The sequence below is a fragment of the Panicum hallii genome, chromosome 2 (genome assembly GCF_002211085.1).
Source record: "Panicum hallii strain FIL2 chromosome 2, PHallii_v3.1, whole genome shotgun sequence".
NCBI classification, from domain to species: domain Eukaryota; kingdom Viridiplantae; phylum Streptophyta; class Magnoliopsida; order Poales; family Poaceae; genus Panicum; species Panicum hallii.
This window is the reverse complement of record NC_038043.1, coordinates 45,381,059-45,403,793: the sequence shown is the minus strand read 5'-3', so window position 1 is coordinate 45,403,793 and position 22,735 is coordinate 45,381,059. Positions and strand designations below refer to the sequence as shown.

Below are 22,735 nucleotides of genomic sequence, written 5' to 3'. Positions count from 1 at the left end.
AAGGCCCATTCTAAGCCCTGCCGGCGCTCCCGGACCGCAGCTCTTGTCCTCCGATCGTGACAGCACTGAACTACGTTCACGACCCGAGCAAGCAGCGCTTCCCCGCTGTCGTCCCGTCGCTGCCGATCGGTCGCACAATTCGTCAAGCGGTCGTCGTCACCGGTCGCTTTGCTCTAGCTCCCTTCCCGGGGGGCACACGGCACCCGCCCAGCGCGCCAATCCACCGCTCGGAAAGCTGCCCGCCGCGGCGGGACGGGCTGTCCCTGCGCTGGGTGTCAACGACCGGTCGCGCTCACCCGGACGCAGCCAGCCGCCTGCTACTAGTAGGCTAGTAGGCTCCTGCTGCCGTGCCGCGCCGCACGTCGGTCGCTCAAGCTGACCGGTCAGAGCTGCCGGGCCTGGGCCGCGCGCGTCGCTGGTGTGGTCCGGCGTCGCCCGTGGCGTGTAGCGCGGGATTTTATCCGGTCTCCATCGGGGGCCCGTCCCCGCGAGATGCTACTACGCCTCTGCATGCGTCGAGTCGAACTGCCGTGACGCGGCCGTGTGCGCCCCCGGAAGGAACCGGTGCTCGGCGTCGCCGCCGCGTTGGATCCATGAGGCTGGCTGGAGCTTGGACTCGGCGTGTGGAATCTCCTCGGAAAGAAGAAAGAGTGGTGGGCGGTGCCTCGGCTTGACGGCTTGGCTTAACTTCCGGGCATGCCTGAGCTGGCGTTTCCACTTGGGACGAGATGGTGGCAGAAGCCTCTACTACCAATAATAAATATACTCTCGCTGCAGTGCTGCGCTGAAAGATAGAAATACTATGAGAGAAGAGAACATGATAAGCTGCATGGCGGCATGGGCCACAGTGCGATATTATTACTGCGCATCATGGGAATCGGATTGACTGGGTGTAGCGAACTGTCCAGGCCGGGATAAGGTAAAGAACGAAAGCGACCGCACTCTGAATTTTCTGAAGGTACTAGTGCGGATGGAATATGTGCTGCCGCAGGGGTGCATGGTTCCCTTGTAGCCGGTCATGGGTTGGGGGACCAGGAAAGTGCGGTCTTATTCTCGAGTCTAAAGGAAACGGGAGTCTTGTTCTCGTTGAGCGGGGGGGTCCTACTTGAGATTTTCTTGGTGGTCGTTGCATTCTCGAAGCATTGAAAATTTAGTGAGGAAAGCCTCATACTTCCTCCGCCCATCAATATACGATTTACATTACTTTGAAAAGGTAAAACTTTCATTAACAATGAGCCAAATTGTATGCATAGTCAGCACCCGTATTTTTCACACCTCCGACTAGAATTAGAAGTCCCAGTTGTTTTCACCTTTACCGAAAATGTCAATAAAAACCAACACACAGTGACACGGAGGCGCGCAAAAAAGTCCGGGTCAATGCTTCCCTCCTCCGCTGCCCGCCAGTAGCCGGCCAGGCCGCCAGGCCATCACCGTCCACGGCGACACGGAGCGCGATCCCGAGCGGATATTTTTGACGCCGCGCGCGCGCACCAACGCGATCCCCGTGCGCCCGAAGGCCGAAGCCGTCGCGCCCGCGACTGCTAGGGGCGTGTGGTGGGTGCAGGCAGGACCCGGCCGGCGCCGCGCGCGCGCCCCCGCGAGCCGACCCGACCCGGCCGGCCGCGCGCTGGCGCCTGGCGCCCGTGCGTCCGCGCGCTCGCGCCGTCCGCCCACCCACACCGGCCACAGCTCCCCGCGCCGCGTCGCGTGCGGCCCGCGCCCCCTCCTCCCCAATCCCGTGGTGACAACCCAGCGGCCACGGCCTGCAGGCCTGCAGCCAGCGGCCAGAACCCCTTTCTATCTACAACAACCCGCCGCTACTACTAGTACGCTGCGAGACAGCCGAGCAGAGCACGGAGCGAGGCGCGGCGCGGCGCAGTGCAGCGCGACCCCTCCTCGGAACAGCCGCGGAGCAAATCAGCAAGAGCCGCGCGCGCGTGCGTGCTTGCCCCCACCCCCCCTCGTCTCTCTAGTCTCTAGCGATGGCGGCCCGCCGAGGGTCCCTCCCCCTGGTCGCCGTGCTGCTCGCGCTGCTCTGCCGCGCCGAGGCGGCGGTGAGGGAGCTCCAGGTCGGGTACTACGCCGAGACGTGCCCGGAGGCCGAGGGGATCGTCCGTGAGGTCGTGGCGCGCGCGCGCGCCCGCGAGGCCCGCAGCGTCGCCTCCGTCATGCGCCTCCAGTTCCACGACTGCTTCGTCAACGTGAGTGATCCGTCCATCCATCGCTCCGCCCACACATCTCACCTCGCTTCGATTGCACTGCACGACGTGGTTTTCCCCGAGGTCGATCTGATGGCGGGGCGCGGTTGCAGGGGTGCGACGGCTCGGTGCTGATGGACGCCACGCCGACGATGCTCGGCGAGAAGGACGCGCTGTCCAACATCAACTCCCTGCGCTCGTTCGAGGTCGTCGACGAGATCAAGGAGGCGCTGGAAGAGCGCTGCCCCGGCGTCGTCTCCTGCGCCGACATCGTCGTCATGGCCGCCCGCGACGCCGTCGTCCTGGTACGTGCCTCCCCCTTCCCTCTCGTCGCCCCACGGCCCGCAGATCCATCGCCTCGCTAAATACGCGGTGGTGCCGCCGATGCGATGCGCATGCCGTTTCTCTCCTGCGGCCTGCCGTTTCCCGTGCGAAATCCAGCGTTATCTCTCTCCCGCTTTGTCTGCCGTTTCCACTCCAAAAAATCAATCGCTTCTACCCTGCTTTGTCTGCCGTTTCCGGTCCAGATTCCAGCGTTTCCACTCCCTCCGCTGCCTGGCGTTTCCAGTGCAGAATTCCGCGTCGATCCTGCTCCCAGTTTCAGTTTCTGGATCCACCGTGAGGAAAAGACAAGGAATAAGGACTTGGAAAAGGCTTCTCCACGAATCGCTTTTAGCCTTTTACCACCACGGCAGCGCGGCGCGCACGGGTGCCTTCGTTTCCTGCGTGACCGCCAACGCTCACCGTCGCGTCAGCTTCGTGCGGACGCATAGCCTTTCTGCCACTAGTCCCGCGTCCTGACCAAAATTCACGTAGAAAATGAGCATATGGAGATTTTCCGAGAGCATTGGGCTTGTGCCACCCTGTCACTTGCGTGTGCCCACCACGACTACACATTCACGTTTATCTACCTGGTGGAACGCGCTTCGGCGTTCCTCGGATCCTAAGTCTGTTTCACATTTTGACCTTTTCACTGGAAATCGTCCTTTTGATGGTTTCCGCATTGACAGCGAAAACATTTACCAGTACTCCTACAAAGTATAGTGTGCAAATTGGCAGCCTGATGACCATGTCACTTTTGCCATTGATGATAGCGACACTAGCATTCTAGCGATACATGGAGGTGCATGCACCCCAGCTCGCTGCTCCCTGTAACCACCGCAGCGGGCAGGGATGGCATCACCATCACGCGCGCCCCATAGGCAGACAGCCAGGCCCGGTCAGGCGCATTTAACGGGGGCTGGGCACGGGCGCAACCAAGCCGGGAAAAAGCCAGGCCAGAGGGCCGCGCCCACGAAAGCCTAGCAGCGAGCGACCAACACCCCACCCGCGGCTAGACGGGTGCGGTGGTGGTAGTAGCCTTCGGCGTCTAGCGCAGACAGCCCCCGGTGCTGCCACTCACTGGCGCCGCGAATGGCAAGGCTGCAGGCCCCTCAATCGGCGACGGGGGATTGTGTTTCTCTCGGATCGGGTGATGATGGGGAGCGAGATTTCCGCCGAGCAGTGCACTTTTCCCGTGCACCCCTTGGTCCTCACGAAGGTTCTCGGTACCAATGCAAGCGTACGATGTCACTTTGTCACTATGCCATGGATGCGGTTCTCTCCTTGTTTCCCTTGGGCGAGTTGACAGTCGGCTGGTGGCTGCACTGGATTGGTTGATCGTTGATGCAGGAGATGCCATAGCCACACTACGTTACTATTTTTTTTCTAACGTTATTCTACTTCTTTTCAGTTACCTGTTCAGCTAGTGGTGTCTAATTGCTTGTAACAAACTACGGGGAATCATTTTCCAGTCTGTTGGTTTTACCAGAAACAAAATGCATTGAACCTGCAACCGGAAGATCGATCGGTTCATCAAATGGCCGCAGTACTAGCTGAACAGCAGTGTGCCACGATGTGTAGACCTGTAGCGCTATACTTTCTGGCCGTTCGCTCTGATTTTGTTTAGATTTTGCAAGGGAATAAGAAGCGCCATCATATTAACGCTGCCCGCTGTCATTGAGAGTTTGCGTTGCAATTTGCAATACTAATGTGTTTGACTTCAAAGTGTTTGACCTCTTGATTTGCTTTGTTCTCTTGACACAGACCGGTGGGCCCAACTGGGAGGTGCGGCTCGGGCGCGAGGACAGCCTGACGGCGAGCCAGGAGGACTCGGACAGCATCATGCCGAGCCCGCGCGCCAACGCCAGCGCGCTCATCCGCCTCTTCGCGGGGCTCAACCTCAGCGTCACCGACCTCGTCGCGCTCTCGGGCTCCCACTCCATCGGCGAGGCCCGCTGCTTCTCCATCGTCTTCCGCCTCTACAACCAGTCCGGCTCCGGCCGCCCCGACCCCAACATGGACTCCGCCTACCGCCGCGCGCTCGACGCGCTCTGCCCCAGGGGCGGCGACGAGGAGGTCACGGGCGGCATGGACGCCACCCCGCGCGTCTTCGACAACCGCTACTTCAAGGACCTCGTCGCCCTCCGCGGCTTCCTCAACTCCGACCAGACGCTCTTCTCCGACAACGCCAGGACCCGCCGCGTCGTCAAGCGCTTCAGCAAGGACCAGGACGCCTTCTTCAGGGCCTTCGTCGAGGGGATGATCAAGATGGGCGAGCTGCAGAACCCCAGGAAGGGGGAGATACGGCGTAACTGCCGCGTCGCCAACGGCTCGCCATCGCCGGCGACACCCAAGGAGGTGGCGGCGTACCGCGTCATGGACTTCTAGATCGATCGAGCTCCGGCGGGGGTACGGTTGGGGTTTCAGAACAGATCGAGCTCTGATATCATGATACTAATATGTTGATAAGGTTTTTGGTCGTGTGTAGTGTGAGTTTTGCACCTACCTATGATTGTGGTGCGCGAGCTTTTGTGCTCACTGCTGATCTGGAAAATAATTGGGATAGTGTGCCTATATATATGATAAGGGTAGCTTAGCCAAAAATCGCCTTATGTGATTTATTAGCTCATTCTGCTGACCGATTTGATTTACAGAACAATAATTAAATCGGTTGCGCAGATATCATGCGTAGACTAGACTGACGTGATATATCTAGCATTAACTAGCATGATCTGTAGCAGGAAAATTACTGTTTAAAGCTCTAGTAATTGTATACAGGAAAATTACTGCCAAAAATTGCCCTACGCAGATATCATGCGTAGGGCAAGATTGCATGCACATAGTAATTGTAATCCTATCAGTACTGTAACTCTTGGAAGCAAAATGATATTATAACCTCACAAAGAAAGAAAAAACGTCATCACGAATAGTCACGCTAGCAAGGGTCGTCGAGTGTGGTAAATTTTAGTCTCTCACATGCGCACAAGGATTTGTGGATGTCCTTTTTTTTTTGAGGGAAAGGTTTTGTGGATGTCGTGGTCAGGTCACATGGCAGCAGGGCGTTTCAGCGATTCAGCCCCTTCTCACTAATTGCCGACTTGCGGATACCTGTGCTCCGTATTGGGCCGAGTATAGCACCGTGGGAACAATTGGTCCAGCATGTTAAATGGGCTGCTGAGAGTGGGCCATTACTTTGGGTTGTGAGGCCTATGAATGCATAAATGAGATAAGACTGGATGATCTTATTAAGATTGGTAGATTCATATACAGACGCTCGCCCACGTGCCCACCCAACACATGCATGCACACATTCACACTTATGAATGCATAAACGAGATAAGACTGGATGATCTTATTAAAATTGATAAAGTTATTGTAGGTATCTCGCCATCGATAAGCACAGGTTCTACAACAGAGAACCTATAACCAACTAAAATATGTTCAAATCACCAAATATGTGTAATTTAAATGCAGAATTAGAGCGCCGCTTTAGTTTTATCATAATGACATAATCGGGTAATATATACACAAATTTAGTAGGCTATTTTATAATTGTTGATGCTAAAATTTTACAAGTACAATTTTGGTAAGCGGGACTAAGCCGATGGAGGATTTTATGAAGTCCGACAGCCCTTTCCGTTTAAGGTACAGGTGAACTACGAAAAGTCATCCGAAGCTACGGTCAAAGGTGATGTGTTATTGGAAAGATGACGTGAGTTTGGTCAAGAAGCGTCATAGAAAGTTCGAATCGGACTGGTAGATAATTTCAGCAAAAGATCTTATGGAAGTTCGGTTTTCTTCTGAAATATCTTGCAAATATGGTAGTTTAAGTTGTTGTTTTTCGCTCAAGTTTGTTGGAGTCGTGTTAAATTAGAAGTTTTAGTATCAGGCTATAAATAATAACAGTTAGGGTTAGAGTTTTGTAAAAAAGGAAGAACAATCACCATTCAATACAACTTTTCTCAGCAGTTTGCTAAAACTCTAGGAGTAGGAGTAAAGTACTTTCTCGCCGAATTTTTCAGCAAGTAGGACTGTATCGGATCGATATCCGGCTTGTTGGTAAGTTCGCTTAATAGATTTCACAGTGGTAATTATCATATTATCAGCTTTACTTAACCTTTTCTTGCAGAGATTTAATAGCCGATCTATCCTTTAATTATCGCTACTATCGACGAGTTGTCCACGATCTTGGATTTTGTTGCGACGATCATATCGGCTGATTCGTTCTATCTATCATTGTTATCTCAAATTGTCTCGGTTAAATCTGATCTTTGAGTAATGATGCTGGAACAGGTCCTACCGATCAGATTTGTTTGTCGGTCAATAATGACATGATTGAGATGGAGGCCAATCAAGAGCTTAACGCTAAGAATAAATCCTAGTATAATTCAATGCATCAATTAGTTATGCTTAGTTTGTCGCCCAACTGTTAGCGTTGTCTCGGTTAAATCCGATCCGACCAACGGTGACGATAGATTTAGTCTAATTAAATATGTGTATTTAATTATAAGATTTTTATTTCTTAATCTTGCTTCGTCATAGAATCGGCTTTACTGCCGATGCGTGGCTATATGTATCGGACGTTCTAGCCGATACGCTCCTTGGAACCATTCGGAACTCTACCCGATGCGTTCCCTGTTGTTTTACTGATTAAATTTCTTTTCCCTTGTCAATTGTAGGTCAAATTGACTGGAGATAAGCAGAGCTCCCAAGCTTTAGCGTGTCGTGCTTTGCAAGATTCACCGTCTGATTTTTGCGACAACAATAATATATTTCATAACTGCATATGTTAGATATTTAGAACTAAATTAGATCTAATTATTGTTGTTATCAATGATGATTGACTCTATAAAATCAATGGCAGGGTGTTTTTCTTTTGAAAAAACACACACACTCATTTTCTCTCGCATCTCGCCATTAGATCTAATTGTTATTGTTATCAACAACTACCAATCTACAAAATAGATGGTTGGACTTCTTATTTTGAAAATTTCTACTCTTGATTTCTATCGTGGCTCGTGGGGATAACGTGATTATTAATAGTAAGATGGCCTCGACGACTTAAGGCTGATACAAGTCTAAAAGCTTTGGTGCGGTTGGTCACATTTTGCTAGATGGGAGCATGTCTAGTGGTCTAGCTAGTCTGGTTAAGCAATGAGGTAAAGATATATATATCCAGTTTGCTGTCATCTCAACACAAGCTTGTTCACAGAGTGCTTCAATCGCTAGTTGCCGAAAAGGGGAAAAAGTAAACAGGGACAAATCAGCATGGAAGTGTATGTACAAGCAAATCAGTGGGAAGGTTACAACGTAGGAGTATTCTCCAGAGTCCAGATATGCACACGGACACGGCACACACACACACCATGACACAACTTGCGCGCATCTACTTTGGAAAAACAGCGAGCTACCTAGTCATGCAGATCCATATCTACGACGAGCTCTGGCCCTACGTATGGCGCCCCTACGACACGAAAATCCTCCGGCAACTCTGCTTGTTCCAGCACTGCAAAACCTGACCAGACGATTCGACGATCGCATGTTTGTCAGAGACTAATGCACATGTCGTCTTCGCAGGCAGGAAATAGAGAAGAATTCTGAATGTGTACCTGGGAGAGAAGGGACGGGCATGTCGGAGAAGTAGGTGGACGGGCGGCCGAGGTCCTCCGCGTACGGCGGCGCGAGCACGTCGAGGAGCGCGCACGGCGTGGCGGCGGTGAGGGTGTGGATGTTGCCGCCGCTCTGGGGGAACAGCACCGACGCCCTGCACGGCGCCTCCCGCAGCTCGTCGACGGCCACCACCTTGGCTAAACCGCCTGCAAGTAAGGACTCTTTTCAACTTTTTTATTCAGCGTACGTGCAGTGGCTTGTCGAACACTGGTCTGTCCATCTCTTTCACTTTGCTTTATTTATTCCACCCCCTTATCCCAAAACAGGGTGGACTTTTGGATTGTGCGGTGGAATTCCGTCACGTACTTTCTTTTCCTAGAATACGCAGATACTACTAGCTGTGCAGCTGTTTTCATGAGCTCACAACCAGGTGCACGCTGCACGCGCTCTTGATTTTTCGTTCCACAGCCCCTGGCTTCAGACCTCTCGCGTTTCCTGCAAGCTTCTTCAGTCTTTGCAGACTCTGCAGTTCAGGGTGAAAGCGTACGTATCCGAGACGTTTAGCTATACTCCGTACTTGCCACAGCCTACAGTAGGTTCGTGCAGGTGAAAGCGAGACAGGCTTACCCTTTCTTGGGCCGGAGCGCGGCGCGGTGTCCCAGTCGTAGGAGCTGACGCGCATCGAGCCGTAGAGCAGCTTGCTCAGCACCACCATATGCGGGTGGTCGTGCAGCGGCAGCGTCGCGCCCGCCGGGAAGCAGAACACGCCCATCTGCAAACACCACCGCCGCCGGGACGGGCGCGTCATGATCGACAGGGCATCTGCAAAACCACTGCAAGCGCACGACGCCGCCGGCCGGCACGATCACCTGAACGCACGTACCGAGAAATCGTCGCACTCGTGGATGTGCACGTACGTGATCCGCGTGAACCCCCGCGTCGAGAGGAGTCGCCGGGCCGCCGCCCTCGGGCTCGCCTCGTCGTCCGAGGAAGACGACGACGACGACGACCTCATCTCGCCTTCGTCCCCGCCGGCGTCGATCCCGACGTCGGCCGCCTCCATCCCGTCTGCGTTCGAGACACCCACGCACCACCGTACACAGTTACAGACACTGATCAGTGATCACGTCGATGGATTCGAGCCAAGACGCGAGGCAGGCGGCGCGACGTACCCAGGATGCCCCGCAGCCACCTGATCTGGGTGAGCGTGGGGAGCCCTCCCTTCCCCGGCGAGAACACGGCGTCGCACGCGTCGTACAGCCGCTGCACCTTGCTCCGCCGGTCGCCGTCGTCCATGGCGCGCTGCCGTCACGGCCGGCCGCCGCCGGACACAGGCTGACCAACGACGGGTGGCGAGGTCGAGCGAGCGCGAGGCGAGACCTGTGTGTGCCTTCGTCTGCACGGGCTCTCCGTGCAGGGGATGGTATGAAGCTTTGTGCGTGCGTGCGTGCGCAAGTGCCGAGGCCGGAAGAATTCAAGAGGGGGGAGGGGGGCGTACGGTTACCGGTGGTAGAAACCGTGGGCTACGCCCGGGGCCGGCTTTACAAGGGGCCAGCTGGCCGCTGGCTCGCCTGCCGCGCGTGCGTGCACCGCTTGCCCGTGCATGCCGTGACCAACCGCCATGTCGATGCGTTCAGACACCGTCACGAAACTACTGTATACAGAAAACAACCATGGGCGAAGCTTTTGGTCGCTTGGAATCCGGACACGGTCTATTTCCCATGTGAGTGGATCTGTCGAGTTCTACGACTTGCTACATGCCAGAATCGAAAATATGGTTAAGTAGCCCGTGTTACATTCCTTCTACAATGATTTGGATAAGAAAGAATGTTGTATCGTTGGAGACGGGAATCGCAGGAGCACATATAGGTGTAGAAGATCCTAAAATTTAGTCTAGATAATATAAAGATCGAGAGATTTTAAGCTAAGAATACATAAGAACTGAGTACCATGATCCATAACCATCTTTAAGCACACAGCACATTGTAAGTGAAATACTAGCATAGAGCCGGGATTCTGAATTCAACGATCATCGTTATAAAAAGTTCGCTGGTGGTACTAGTATCTGGTTTCATTTCACTCATTTTTTTCTACTGACTGGACAGCTAATTTCTGATCAAACTTTAGTGACCTCAAGGTGTCACTAGTAAGAAAGAGCGTTCGGGTTGAACAAGGTCGCGGAGGAATATTGAAGCAGAACAAAAACTGATACAAAAAGTTGGGAGCACAACGCAAACAAAACGCAATGGAAGAAGATGGGAGTCGTAAACTGCCGTCAATATGCTGAGCTAACCAACCCTACAAAACAATCTGCCTTCCAGAGTACCCAAAAAAACGCCTCTTCCAGCTTACAAACTGTCCTCTCCTTAACACAACCCAAGAGAAACTGAAGACAAGCCCCTACACGCCTAAAACGCCTAAGCAAATCAGAGAACAGCTAAACAAACTTATACAGACGCACAATGGGGATGAAGCAGCAGGCAAAACTCTTTGTATCACCACTCAATTCACCCAGCCCAGGCTGCTGCTGCTGCAGCTTGTTGATGCCAAATCATCCTCCATTGGCAGTATAAATGCGAAACAATCAACAAATTGCTGGACTATATTTACCAAGGAGGTATCTACAGAAGGCTTGAACTATGGTCATTGCTGTTGATCATTTCTTGTTGTGTCTGGAATCCCGGAAATGAAACCGGTTGCTGACGACAAGGTTTTCTGCAAGCTGGAGGATAGGAGTTTTGATAGCTTCCGCAGCTGGAGAGACTGACTCTGGGAGGTTAGGTAGGCATGTTGGTAGATGTTGTTCATGCTCCTCGGGGTGGAAATAGAAGAGCACTGCTCGACAGAAGATAAACCTGCAATGGAAAAAGATAATAATTTGCAGAGAATGATCAGACATAATCCCAAGTGGGTCATGCTGCATGAAAAATAAATTTTAGTATTCAAAATAATTGTATCCAAAAAACTCCCAGAAACATGAAGTTTGGCAAGATGTTATGCATCATTGTGTAATCTACTCTATCATGTATCACCCACAGGCACCCTGTCCTTTAGGAATGGAACAAGAGCATGTTGAAAATCATAACAATCAAGGTCAACCCAAATAGTGTCTGTAAAACATTTTTCTCTGCCGCAAATCCTAGAGCATAAACATGTTTACTAGCATCAAAAAGTGTTGTTAGAAAAACGACTTATTTCCTGTTAGGTTGTTGGATGGACCATATAAAAGATAAATCATGGAACCTGATATACAAGTATATCCAGCTCATATGCATATCTCTAAGGTATAGTCACAAGTCACAACCCCACCCCCCACCCTGACGACATGCATGCTAGAATGGTTCACAAAATCGCAAAACAACCCTGCACATGTCAGAACTCAGCACTGAGCTGCAATTTTCAACCTTTTAGAGGCAAGTAGGTAAAAGAAATGGTATAATGGTGCAATTTACTGGAAATATATGGTAGACCAGCAATTTTAAAGCTTTTGCCATACTTTGGAAGGAGTAGGCCCTGCTAACTCCTTGAAATGACAATTGGTAGAAATGAGATGGGCTTAGGGTTAAATATAAACTTTCCCTCACCAAACGAGATGCAAACAATGCAAAAGTTTGTTCTTCACGTATATTCATTAAATCATTGAAGCCAAGCCACCTTTTCCGAAGTTACGTTGCTAAATTAATGTTATAGCCAACTGCCAGATGCTCATATTGCTCTGAGTGCAGAAAATATATGGGATAATGTACCTGAGAATCAGTCGTCTGAGAAATGGATCAGGTAAAATTTGTCCCCAGACATTACTTAACCCAACAGAAGTGCAGAGGATTTCTTCATATTCTTCGAAAGCAGAAAAAAGTATGTTCTCTGCATTAGCATATGTATCCTGAAAGCAAAACAGAATAAATATTACTATAGAGATCATTTTTTTTAGGAAATATGAATAGACAACTCAAACAGAGAACAGACGGTATCTATGTCAGAAGTTACTCCAGCTAGTTGGCAGAAGGCTTGCATTGGAGCAGTGAGGAAGTATGTAAACTGGCTTCCATGACCCGTGGATTCTACACCAGGCATGGCTGATGATATCCTAGGAGAAAGTAATAATGCAGCTGGTTCTCCCTTCTCTGCATTATGTATGGCCTGGAAAATTGCATGACCAAATGATAATTTGCTCAAATAAATTTATTACCCAGCAAATATTGAATAAAAAGGTCCAGAACTCATCAAATTAAACTGCAGCTTATGAAAAAATTGGTTGATTTAAGGGATCATAGATGAGTTCACATGCTAACAAGTTTGGGCATTTTCCTTTATAAAAACAGGCATAGATAGGTTTCATCTACACATTCCAAATCGAAAACTAAAGTTCCTTAACAATTATCAATGTCCAAGCTCCAGCTATGTATCCAGCCTATTCATACAAGGCTGGGCATCAATCCTTAGCCATCCTCATTCCTCTGAAATCACCAGTTAACAGGCTGACAACCCTCTAAAAATATTTTAGTGGTTTAGAGATCAAAATGATATTAAAACAGTAGAACCAGAGGACAATAATTCTGACCCAACCATTGTGCGTGCTCATTTTTTGTTCTACTAGGACAGAAATTCACTTGAGAATGAATTCAGATTATGCAACATTCAAATGGGAAAAAAATCATGTGAAAACTCTGTTAATATGTTTGACTTTAAAAAGCAACAGAATGCCCATGGTAATGGTTTTCTTCTACAAGCCAAGATTAAGTTCTGACAAACCTGCCTTGAATGCATGGCTATTTTCGCTATCGATTACAAGGAACAGGGGATATCTTGTAAATGGAATCAGATCTTCAGGATAAAGATTGTTCGGACCTGGCAAAAAGACAATAAACATATAAGCAAGTGCATGGCATGCCATCCTAAAAGAAAAGGGTCCATGGATCTAGCCATCCACCAATCTGACTATAATAAGTGGACTCTGTTGAACCAAAAAAATTGCCATCGAGCTTTACCTCCACTTCCACGGGGACCAAGCCATAGATGATTATCAGAACTCATATGTGAATTTGGCTTATCAATAGGGAAAGCAGAAGCAGTCGTTGCATGTGATGAGGAGCTAGAGGCATACTTTTGGCTGGCCATATTCTGCTCGGTACATCCTGAAAAGAAGATAACCACAAGTGTCAGAAGGATAGCAAGTGATCAAAACAAAATAAATAAAATGACAGAGAGCGAAAAATAACCTGATGCTGATATATAGATGAGTAGAATGCTATCTTGAGAAAGCTCCTCACAGATTGTTGCAAGAACCTGTACCTTAAAATTAGAGTCAACAGTATGAAACAAACTTCTACAGGATTTGTGTGTGTGTGTGTGTGTTTTGTGGGGTGGGGGTGGGGCCATCATTTCTCAATTATAATTATATTAAAAAATTTGACCATGTTGAGATGGCATCCCCAGCATTTGTCTTAGGAAGGGAACTAATGAATCCTGGCAGACCAGGAAACTCAATGAAACCAGTTCTCAAGGAGGTACCCACATTTTGGGATTATCCAAGTTCTAGCCTGGGTATGTGGTAGTTATTTGTCCTTGTTTTGTTGCAATCATGATTTTGAGATACAATTGGTACTCTTTTGGACGGTTCGACCACCAACTAATGCATACTTCAGGATTGTAGACAAGTAAATCAAATTAGAGTTTCTGACTAAAGAATAATGTACAAGAAGACGTGCAATTCTACCAGAAGTTCACGTGCCTCCTAATATCATGCAAAAATGGATAAACGAGAAAGAAACAATGGGTAAGATTCATACCGCTAAAAGATGAGAAACTGTAGGATGATATATAATTGCTTTTTGAGGATTTGAAGGAAGACTTCCATCAGAGATTTCTGTAGACAGGTGAATATCAATGAGACCAGAGGGCCCGCTCTGATCACTTACAGTGCCATTTTCTGTAAGTTCTTTGGCAGCGATCTGATAAGATCCAGTAGGTTCCCATTCCAAACACTGTAGCATTCTGAATGTGTCCAAAGTTAGTTCTGTGAACTTGACCTGCATTGCACAAAAAAGGCTGTAAGGGATGTCTTCAACTGTTCAGCATCTTTACGTGAAACACAAGTGAAAATTAGATTAACGCTAAACTATTGACAATGGGATAGCAGATATATGCTACCTCATTTCGGCGATAGCTTGTTAATACAGCTTCCTTCAGTTTCAGCACCCTTTTTGAATGGAATCGTGCGATAGATGCAAGATTTGAAGGATAAGAATCAAACAAGTTGTCATATCTCAGTGATCTGGATCCCTTGTATGCCCCGTCAGCCTTCAAGAATCTCCCAAGCTCTTGAAGCACTTGTTTCCATTCCTTGAAGTTGGTTTTCTAATAAGTACAAGGTCACAAAGTAGCCATCAGGAACAAAGTTAATGATAGGCTCAACTGCCTAAAAACATGTCAATACGCCATATTTTACTGAAATGGACGGCTCAGTAGGGAAAACAAAGAATGAAACTTGCATATGTTTTCATCACTCAACCATGTGGTTCTCCAAAACACATGGCTTTTTCTATTTACAATATAAAATGTATTCATCACTCAGCCATAACCATCATGCACATGTTTCAACTTTCAATTAAGCACTGAGAGAACCATGCGGTATTTTCCTAACAGGTCATGGTGTTTGTCCAATTGCCATAATTTTTACTTTCTGGTATTCACAGAAACCTTGGGATTTCAAACCAACTGAAAACTCAATTTTTGTCTCCATTCACACAGTTGAAATTCCAAATCACAATTGTAAAGCAACCACTCATAATCCCACTAACTTGGGGGTGGGGGCTCATCTTCTGTTCTTCACACTTTATTCAAATGTCAAATTTCCACAGAAAGTAACGGGGGCAAGCATGTTCTTCTGCAACTAGATTGTGCAGGGGCAGCAAGCATTATAAGATTTCAAGTGCCGTTACACAAGATAAAACTTGGTATACAAACACAATTTACGAGGCAATTATGAAAAACAGAAAACCCCTGATTCAACAGCAGTCCAACTCAGAATCCCCATTGTGGATGTTGCTTTCAGAACAAAGAGCACTATGCATATCACTTCCCAAAAACTAGTGATCACAGGCACACGCTAACTTAAACTTTTTTAAAAAACAAACTTAACTCTCTGCTGCTAACTTAAACGCAAATCATCTTCTCAGGGCTTTAGGTCCCCAGATATACAACAAAAACACCACAACTCGTAAATTTCAGTCAGGTTCCCCAATTCAAAAGACAAGAGAAGCAAGCTCCTTACAGGGTACGCCGCCTTCGACTCCTCAACGAGCGCGCGAAGGCGCCCGGCGAGGTGGTCGACAGCCTCAGCCCGCCGCATCAGCATGGCCACGACGAGGAACCGCGCGATGAACCGCAGCTCCTTGTACCGGATCAGGAGCGCCTGGTGCCGGCCGCCGCCGCCGCCTTCCGCGCCCGCCGTGGCGCCGAAGTACCCGCGGCTGTAGATAGCCTCGTAGAAGACGTAGGCCCCGACGAGCGACCGCGGCTCGGCCGTGCGGAGGTACCGCGCGTAGTAGAGCTGCCCGATCCGCGAGGCGACCTCGCCGATCTCCCAGCGGCGGAGCCCGCCGGCGACGAGCTCCCGGCGGCGCTCCTGCTGCAGGCGCCACAGGCGCGTGTACGCCTTGAAGGCCTTCCGGCTGTGGTGGTCCCCGCCGCCGTAGAGCGGCAGGTCCCGCGCGCGCGCGAACTTGCGGTCCGCCGCCTCCGCCAGCGCCTTGAACTCTCGGTACGCGCCGGCCTCGCCGTCGGCCATCGCCGGCGACGAGGTGGAGGGGGAGGGGACTGGAGGCGGCGAGGTTTTAATTCGCTGTCCCCCTCTCGATTTGGGCGAATGGCAGAACGAGGAGGACTGGAGGAGGTGGTGGAGAGAGAGAGAGAGAGTAATAAAAGGAGGTGTTCGCTGTGGTTCGAGAAGGAAGAGAGATAAAAAGCAGGCAGCGGCAGTCGGGGAGAAGAAGTACGGGATGAGCTGTTGTAGTAAAATGCTGTGATTTGGGGGGCGTCTAATTGGGCTCTTATGAGTCAATCATTTGGACTTTGTTTAATGGCTTCTCCCATCTCTTTTCTGTACAGTCCCACTTGGTTCTTAACCTAACCAAGCCTGAACTTGGAACAGATCCTGTCGTGGATCCTCCTCCAAAATTGACTCCACTCACTTACCTGCTTATATTCTCGTTTGGCAGGCACTAAATTCATACGAGTTACACTGCCTAGCTACACTTTTTTTTTATTAAAGTGTCTAATAAGTGCATGAGATATTGGAAGCGATTTTCACTACAGATTTGCATATATGGTTTTGTGTTTTTCGAACTGAATATTTTTAGGTACCGATGGTCAAAGTTTTCTAAAATATAGTTAGTCAAAGTGTCAAGTATTAAGTGCCAGATCTTTGATGCAGGAAGAAGGAAAACTGCCTGACCTGTGACCTCATTCTTTACCCTGACCAAATCAATAAATGGTTCGCTCAGAGCGTAAGAACGGATGCCTTTTCCCTGTTCGATATCCGACAAATCAGCATTCTGGACGGGTGAATTTGTGGCACAGCCATCGACCGTCACCAGTCGCCTATATTTTATCCCCCTTCTGAATCCCAAAAGAGATCTCCGTCGCCGAACCTACACATTGCTTGAGACGAACGCGAAAAGGATACCCCCATCGTGGAGGACACACGACAATTTGCATCTCAGTGTTTGGTGCCCAATTCGGTTGGATATTTGGAGAATTTATTCAGAAATATTACTCAATATAGTTGCGGCGCCCGACCCCACCGGCGTCCGTCCGGGACACGGATCTGAGTCGCGACCCCCCGACGCGTCGCGCTCTCGCTCCCGTGACGTCCGACGTCGGATCGATCAGCAGCTCTCGCCGTTCGTCGAATCGGGCGGAAAGTTCCCCGACGCCGTCACGCTAATTGTTTGGAGCTTTTCCATATCAGCTTGACGCTGGCTGCTCGCGTTGTTTATCCTCGTGCAGGTGGCCCTGCGGTTGCGACGTCTCCTGAGGTTAACAGTTGACACTGCTGTGACTGCATTTATCCAACTAACACAACTGCCTCCTCTGAAATTTAAGAGACAGAAAAAAGAAAGGCAACCTGCCGCAACTGCTTCTCCCGCCTACATGCCGCAACAACTGAAGGGTACCGCAGTACTAGCAGCAGCAGCAGTAGTAGCATCACTCGAGTATCTGCCGTATGCCCTTTCCAGCTCAAAAGGGCGCGCCAAGAATTCCCGCACGAATTCTGCTGCCAGCGAGAGTGGGAGCCGGCAAGCCACTTCCGCTGGCCACCAATCATCCTCCTGCCCGCGCGAGCGCGAGCTTGCCGCCGGGGACCTCGTAATCAATAGCATCATGGCGCCGGCCGGGTTCGCCGCAATCATTCGGCGGCCGCACCGACCTACTCCGCCAGAGCAGCAGAGGCCAGGCCAGAGCAGAGCACCCGTGAAGCGAATCGGCCACAGCTGTCCCCGGATCCGCGCGGAGGAAGAGGGGGATGCCTGCTTGGAACAGGTTGGCCTCGCATTGTCGGGCAGCCGTGCCGTGCCCGGGGCTCGGCCGCTCAGGGCAGTGTCAGGGGGCTCATTAACAAATGGCTTGATCGGTGGCCGGCTAGGGTTAAGCTTAATCCGAGGGACGGGGAATCTCTGTGGCGCGGGCAGGATTGGCTAGCTGAGCGCGACCGGGCGGCGGCGGCTTTGCCTTTGCGGGAGCCCGTTTCCGTTTCCCTTCGCCGCGAAGGCTTCGGAGCCGATGCGAATTGATGGCACGCACGTCGAGACAAACGAGAGGGTGGGGGGACGAGCGGCCGCGCTTTCGGCATGATTCCTCGTGATTACGACGGGCTTTGTACGAGTACGACCATTACAACCATCAACCATCACGTGAAGGGAATTAAGCGGCGGTACCGTCGCCAGTTTGCAGATCTTGCGGCGCGACGGCGGTGTGGCACCGACAAGGATTTTTGGATTTTATTTAAGCAAGGCAGGAGTAGGAGTATTTCCAGCCTCCACATGTTTTTCTTTTCTTTTCTTTTCTTTTTTCCTGACCATGGAGGACCTGGAACGTGGAAAAATTCTCTCCGACTGGTGTAGAAACTCAAACAGTTTGTCTGGACAAGTTTCAACGTGACATGTCAGCGCAGAGCGTACTGCCTGGAGAGTGGACAAGTCCTCAGCAAGCAATACAGGACATGTCAGCCTGCCAGGCTTGTTCAGGGTACACCTGAGCTGCGCTGCAGGCTGCACACAGGAACGGACACTCCTCCTCTCCTCTGTGACGATTCCAACAGAAAAGGCATGCCAATTGCCAATCGTCGCATCCATCCATTCCAACGGAGTTGGAACAAGGCATGCCAAGATGGTCAGCACTGATGCGCCGGCACCCGCAACAGAGTCCATTTTATCCAACAATTCTCGTTGTCTGCAGGTCCATCCTGTCAAAGGGATCCACCATGATCCATCCCATGGAGGGTGACAGTGTCCGGGGCTCCGGGCTGGGGGGTCCGTTAGTCCGTGGGCCGTGGCCATCGCCCACACGCCACACTGGTGACTGGTCAGAGCTGTGCCCGTGGACAGGCAGGCTCACGCTCACCTGCCGGCTCTCCCGCATCGACATGGAGGCTCGTGACGGGCGTCGCGTCTCGGAATCTTTCGGGAGCCGGGACGCTCGATCTTTTTTTTTTTGAAAGTTGGGACGCTGGATCTTTTCTTATTGTTTCCTTGCTCTTGACTTTGATGCGTGTCCGCTGCACCTGCGGCCCTAACCTGAGCTTTCCGCCGGCGTCCTTGCTGACCCCGATCGAGAAGGAAACGACGGCATGTGATAATGTGATTGACCGTAGCGTAGGTGGACCGAGTTCCAGGAACCAGGGCGTGCGGCTCAGGTGACCAAACGTGCTACCGATCCTCGAGTACTCTCCGGGACTGGCATGTTGCTGTAACAGCCAGTTACGGTGGAGTGTACTCGCTCTCTTGCGGAGCCAGAACTGGCAAGACGCCAAGACCTACGGCTTCGGCCTGGCCCATCGCGCTGGCACAGATCATACGGTCGTCTCTCTCTCTCTCTCTCTCTCTCTCTCTCTCTCTCTCTCTCTCTCTCTCTCTCGCACAGACACAAAACGCTTGTCCAGTAGCTCTGTACCTGTCATTTTCACGGGGCGCGGCCGCGCGTGGCCACGCCGCCGTCGACCCCACTGTCTGCCAGGGGCACCACCACCCGTGCCGTGCGAGCGTACACCGGATGAGACGGCTTGTGGCACGCGATGCTTGCCGGAGTTGCGCCGGTGGTCGATGCCGGGCCGGAACTGCTGGCCTTTGGCGACGGCACCTGAAGCCAGGAAGAAGCCGCGGCGAGGGCTTGGAGCGATCGGGGGCGGCGCCGAGCGCCGGCGCCCAGATGACTGGCGCTCGTGTGGCGCCGGCGGAGGTGACTGACATGGACCGGACGGCGCGGAACTGGCGGCCACAACTTTTGCCATGCAATCCAATCCGTCGAAGCTCGGTGGGGGCGGGCGGTAGACCAAAGCATGAGGAGTGCGACGGGTTTTGTACTTTACCAAAAGCTGGCGCACCACGCGCCCCCTGCGTCCACTACGAAGAAAACTTAGCCGGGCGCAAGTCAAATCAGGGAGCAAAGAAAAAGCGAAAAGGGGATGCAAAGAAGATACCACCGAAGATGCTAGGCCCCAGCTCCATGATCGTGTCAAAGGCGAGCGCTCGTTTTCTTCGTTCGCGCCGTGTCTTTTCCGACGGCAACAACTCCGATATGTGCCGATGTGTCCATGGAAGTGGAGGAGGGGGGAGTCAACCGGCAGGCAGCGACGTTTGCTAGCTCGCTTCTGGAATCTGAACGCGCACGGCACGGCCCCGTCAGGTCGTACCGTTTGACTGCTTGAGTAGTCGAGCGAGCAACCCGTGGCCCACATGGAAGTTGGACACCAACTCACGCGGACCAGGTGCCGCCGGTTCTTGCTTCGATCCGTGGACTTTGGCAGTCTTCGGTGTTGATCGATCGACTCGTCAACGTCGCCGTGCATGTCGCGTGGGATTGTATGAAGTGGCGGAACAAAATGAGGAGGCAGAGAGAGGAGACGGACGAGAGAGTCCGCTGCACGGCCCACGACCAAGCTGTGCACGATTTCCCGGCCCGGAACTCATGGGCCAGTCTATCGTTGCCCAATGCTAGGAGGCCTAGGCCTCTCCTGCCAATCGGCCCGATTAGGACGCGTAGCCGCTGGAATTTTTTTTGAAAAGGGTTAAAAAAATTAAATTCGAAAAAGGGTGCAGTTTTGTAAATTTTCGAAAAATAGGTACCTCCCGCCCGATCAACAGACGGGAGGCGTGGGGCCGGAGACCTCCTGCCCATCTAACGGGCGGGAGGTGCCAAATCCCCTCCCGAGGGCCTCTTCGCGAACAAGAAACTTTTCTTATTCGCGAAGAGGCCCAAAAAAGCATCCCGCCCGCCGAACGGGCGGGAGGTTCCCACTTTCTTATTTTTTATTCGAATTTATGGTTTACAAACTATTTAAAATTTATATTTTTTTCAAATACAAGATTTATTCGCCATACTCTTTTATATACATAAAAAATTTTAGTTCAATTTTACGAAGAAGATTACGATATGTAAAACTCGTATGAATATGGTTAAGTGATAATGTTTTGCAACGTAGAATCCAAATATTACGATAGTACGATACATCAAGCCATTAAAAATAAAATAGTATGATACAAAAAACAATTTAAATATACAGAGTCCACTGAATCAGGAGTATCTACTCCGCCTGTCCCGGTCCTCGCGCTCTCTTGGTCCTCCGCCCTAGTCCTAGGCGGTCGGCGTATGTGCCCCTCCGAGTACGTGAGTGCATCTGGAGCACGGTGAGGACGAGCGGAGGAGGCGCCGGCGTGAACGGGTCATCCCGGGACTGTGGAGGTGGAGCGTCGTACGTCTGTGAGGGGCCAATGATGTCTGGCCCGGCGCCGCCGCCCTCCAACTCCGACAAATTGACGGAGCCGCCGTCCCAGCCCGGCACACCGAACAAACCACCGTGTGCAGGAGCTCCCATCGACCACACATGTTGAGTATAGCCCTGAGAATACGGAGCAGCTGGCGTCGAACCCGACGGGAGAGACGTTCCTGGAGCATAGGCGCCAAACGTCTGAGGCTCCATTGAAAGGATCGATGGACCAAGAGGGGGGGTGAATTGGGCCTTTTTCAATTTCTAAAACAAGATAAAGCAACCTTAACCTATGCAAAAACTAGAAAGGCTCCAATTCACCAACCGGATAACTAAACAACCTACACAAGCTAGTTAAGATGAAAAGAGATAAAGCCTAGCAAGGTAGAGCTAACTAGTGATTCCTAAATCAAGCACATGAATGAATTGCATGAAAGATAATGCTTGAAAAAGTAAAGTGGACAAGGGACAACCGGATTTTTTTCCGTGGTATCGATGTGTTGGCACACACCCCTAATCCACGTTGTGACACTCACAAAGAGTATTGTCACCTCCCAAATCACCAAGACGAGGGCGCTCACTAAAAGTCTCCGTTCACCATCCCGGTGTGGTGGAGATCAAGCCACGTACAAATCTCTTCTCCGGGCTTCCTCAATTCTTGGCAAGCTCCGCGAGAATCACCTCGATCACCAAGATCGCCTAGGTGATGCCAATCACCAAGAGTAACAAGCTAAGGCCTTCACTTGAGCAAGAACCAATCACCAAGAATGGATGCACACAAGCTTCTCTCTACTCAAGTCCTTAATCTTGCTTCTTGAATGATTGAATGAACAAGTGTATGAAATGTTGAAGTTCAAGGTGGCTCTTGACTATAGTATGTGTGTTTGGATGTTGCCTGGTGTCAAGAGTAGTAGAATGACCCATTGGAGGGGTATATATGGGCAGCTCACACGAATAGAGCCGTTGGAGAAAAAGCTGCCAGAAAAACTGCGTAGCGCCGGTTGATCCGACGTCCCTCCAATAGTCATCGTCGGTTTAACCGATGAATGTAAACTGCCCCTTCTGAAAACTAGCCGTTACAGCTTGGGCAGATTAACCGTCGTTGCATCGGTTTAACCGGTGAGTGTAGTCATCCATTGATCAACTGAAATACCAAGTCACTGGACAACTGCACCGACGTCAAATTTCAAATAGTGTCGGTTTAACCGGTGAGTGTAGTTATCCATTGATCAACTGAAATACCAAGTCTCTGGACAACTGCACCGACGTCCAATTTCAAATAACGTCGGTTGAACCGGTGAATTGACTTGTCAAACTCAGCTGACTTTGTTTAACCGACGTATAGAAGAGTTGAAGCGTCGGTTAAACCGGTGAATAGGATTTTTCTGATTTTGCCTTTTCTGACTTGAGTCTTGAATAAAATGCAAATATTTCTTGAGATATAAGTTGAGAACCACTTATTTGAGCTTCTAGAAACTTGAGTGACCATTGTGTGCATCCATTTTCAAATGACCATGTCCATGCTCAAGTTACTAAGCCTAAACCCCTCTTAATAGTGCGATCACTACAAAACTATAAAACCTATACTAACCTAAGTGTCCTTCTCAACCTTATGACACTT

General features: G+C 50.6%; 3 protein-coding genes across 4 annotated transcripts; 1 reads left to right on the top strand and 2 right to left on the bottom strand.

The window, feature by feature from the left end:
- Window positions 1-1,609: 1,609 nt before the first annotated feature.
- On the top strand, window positions 1,610-5,201 carry LOC112882414 (peroxidase 17). The gene is made up of 3 exons (XM_025947467.1): window positions 1,610-2,201; window positions 2,312-2,503; window positions 4,284-5,201. Exons 1-3 carry the CDS (start codon window positions 1,983-1,985, stop codon window positions 4,905-4,907), a joined length of 1,035 nt encoding a protein of 344 aa, XP_025803252.1. The 5' UTR covers window positions 1,610-1,982; the 3' UTR covers window positions 4,908-5,201.
- Window positions 5,202-7,930: 2,729 nt separating this feature from the next.
- Window positions 7,931-9,425, bottom strand: LOC112879352 (plant cysteine oxidase 1-like). Its single transcript, XM_025943589.1, has 5 exons — window positions 9,302-9,425; window positions 9,013-9,197; window positions 8,757-8,901; window positions 8,129-8,335; window positions 7,931-8,034 (listed from the first exon to the last, which is right to left on the bottom strand). The coding sequence occupies exons 1-5, from the start codon at window positions 9,423-9,425 to the stop codon at window positions 7,931-7,933; spliced, it is 765 nt and encodes a 254-aa protein (XP_025799374.1).
- A 950-nt stretch (window positions 9,426-10,375) lies between these two features.
- On the bottom strand, window positions 10,376-16,090 carry LOC112882970 (protein SCAI). Of its 2 annotated transcripts, none has more exons than XM_025948172.1 (9): window positions 15,403-16,090; window positions 14,280-14,486; window positions 13,919-14,158; window positions 13,349-13,421; window positions 13,118-13,264; window positions 12,886-12,977; window positions 12,096-12,269; window positions 11,876-12,012; window positions 10,376-10,984 (listed from the first exon to the last, which is right to left on the bottom strand). In XM_025948172.1, exons 1-9 carry the CDS (start codon window positions 15,916-15,918, stop codon window positions 10,786-10,788), a joined length of 1,785 nt encoding a protein of 594 aa, XP_025803957.1. In that variant the 5' UTR covers window positions 15,919-16,090; the 3' UTR covers window positions 10,376-10,785. The 2 variants fall into 2 exon arrangements, with proteins under 2 accessions (XP_025803957.1, XP_025803958.1); XM_025948173.1 differs by having other exon boundaries at window positions 13,349-13,415; window positions 15,403-16,088.
- Window positions 16,091-22,735: the final 6,645 nt, after the last annotated feature.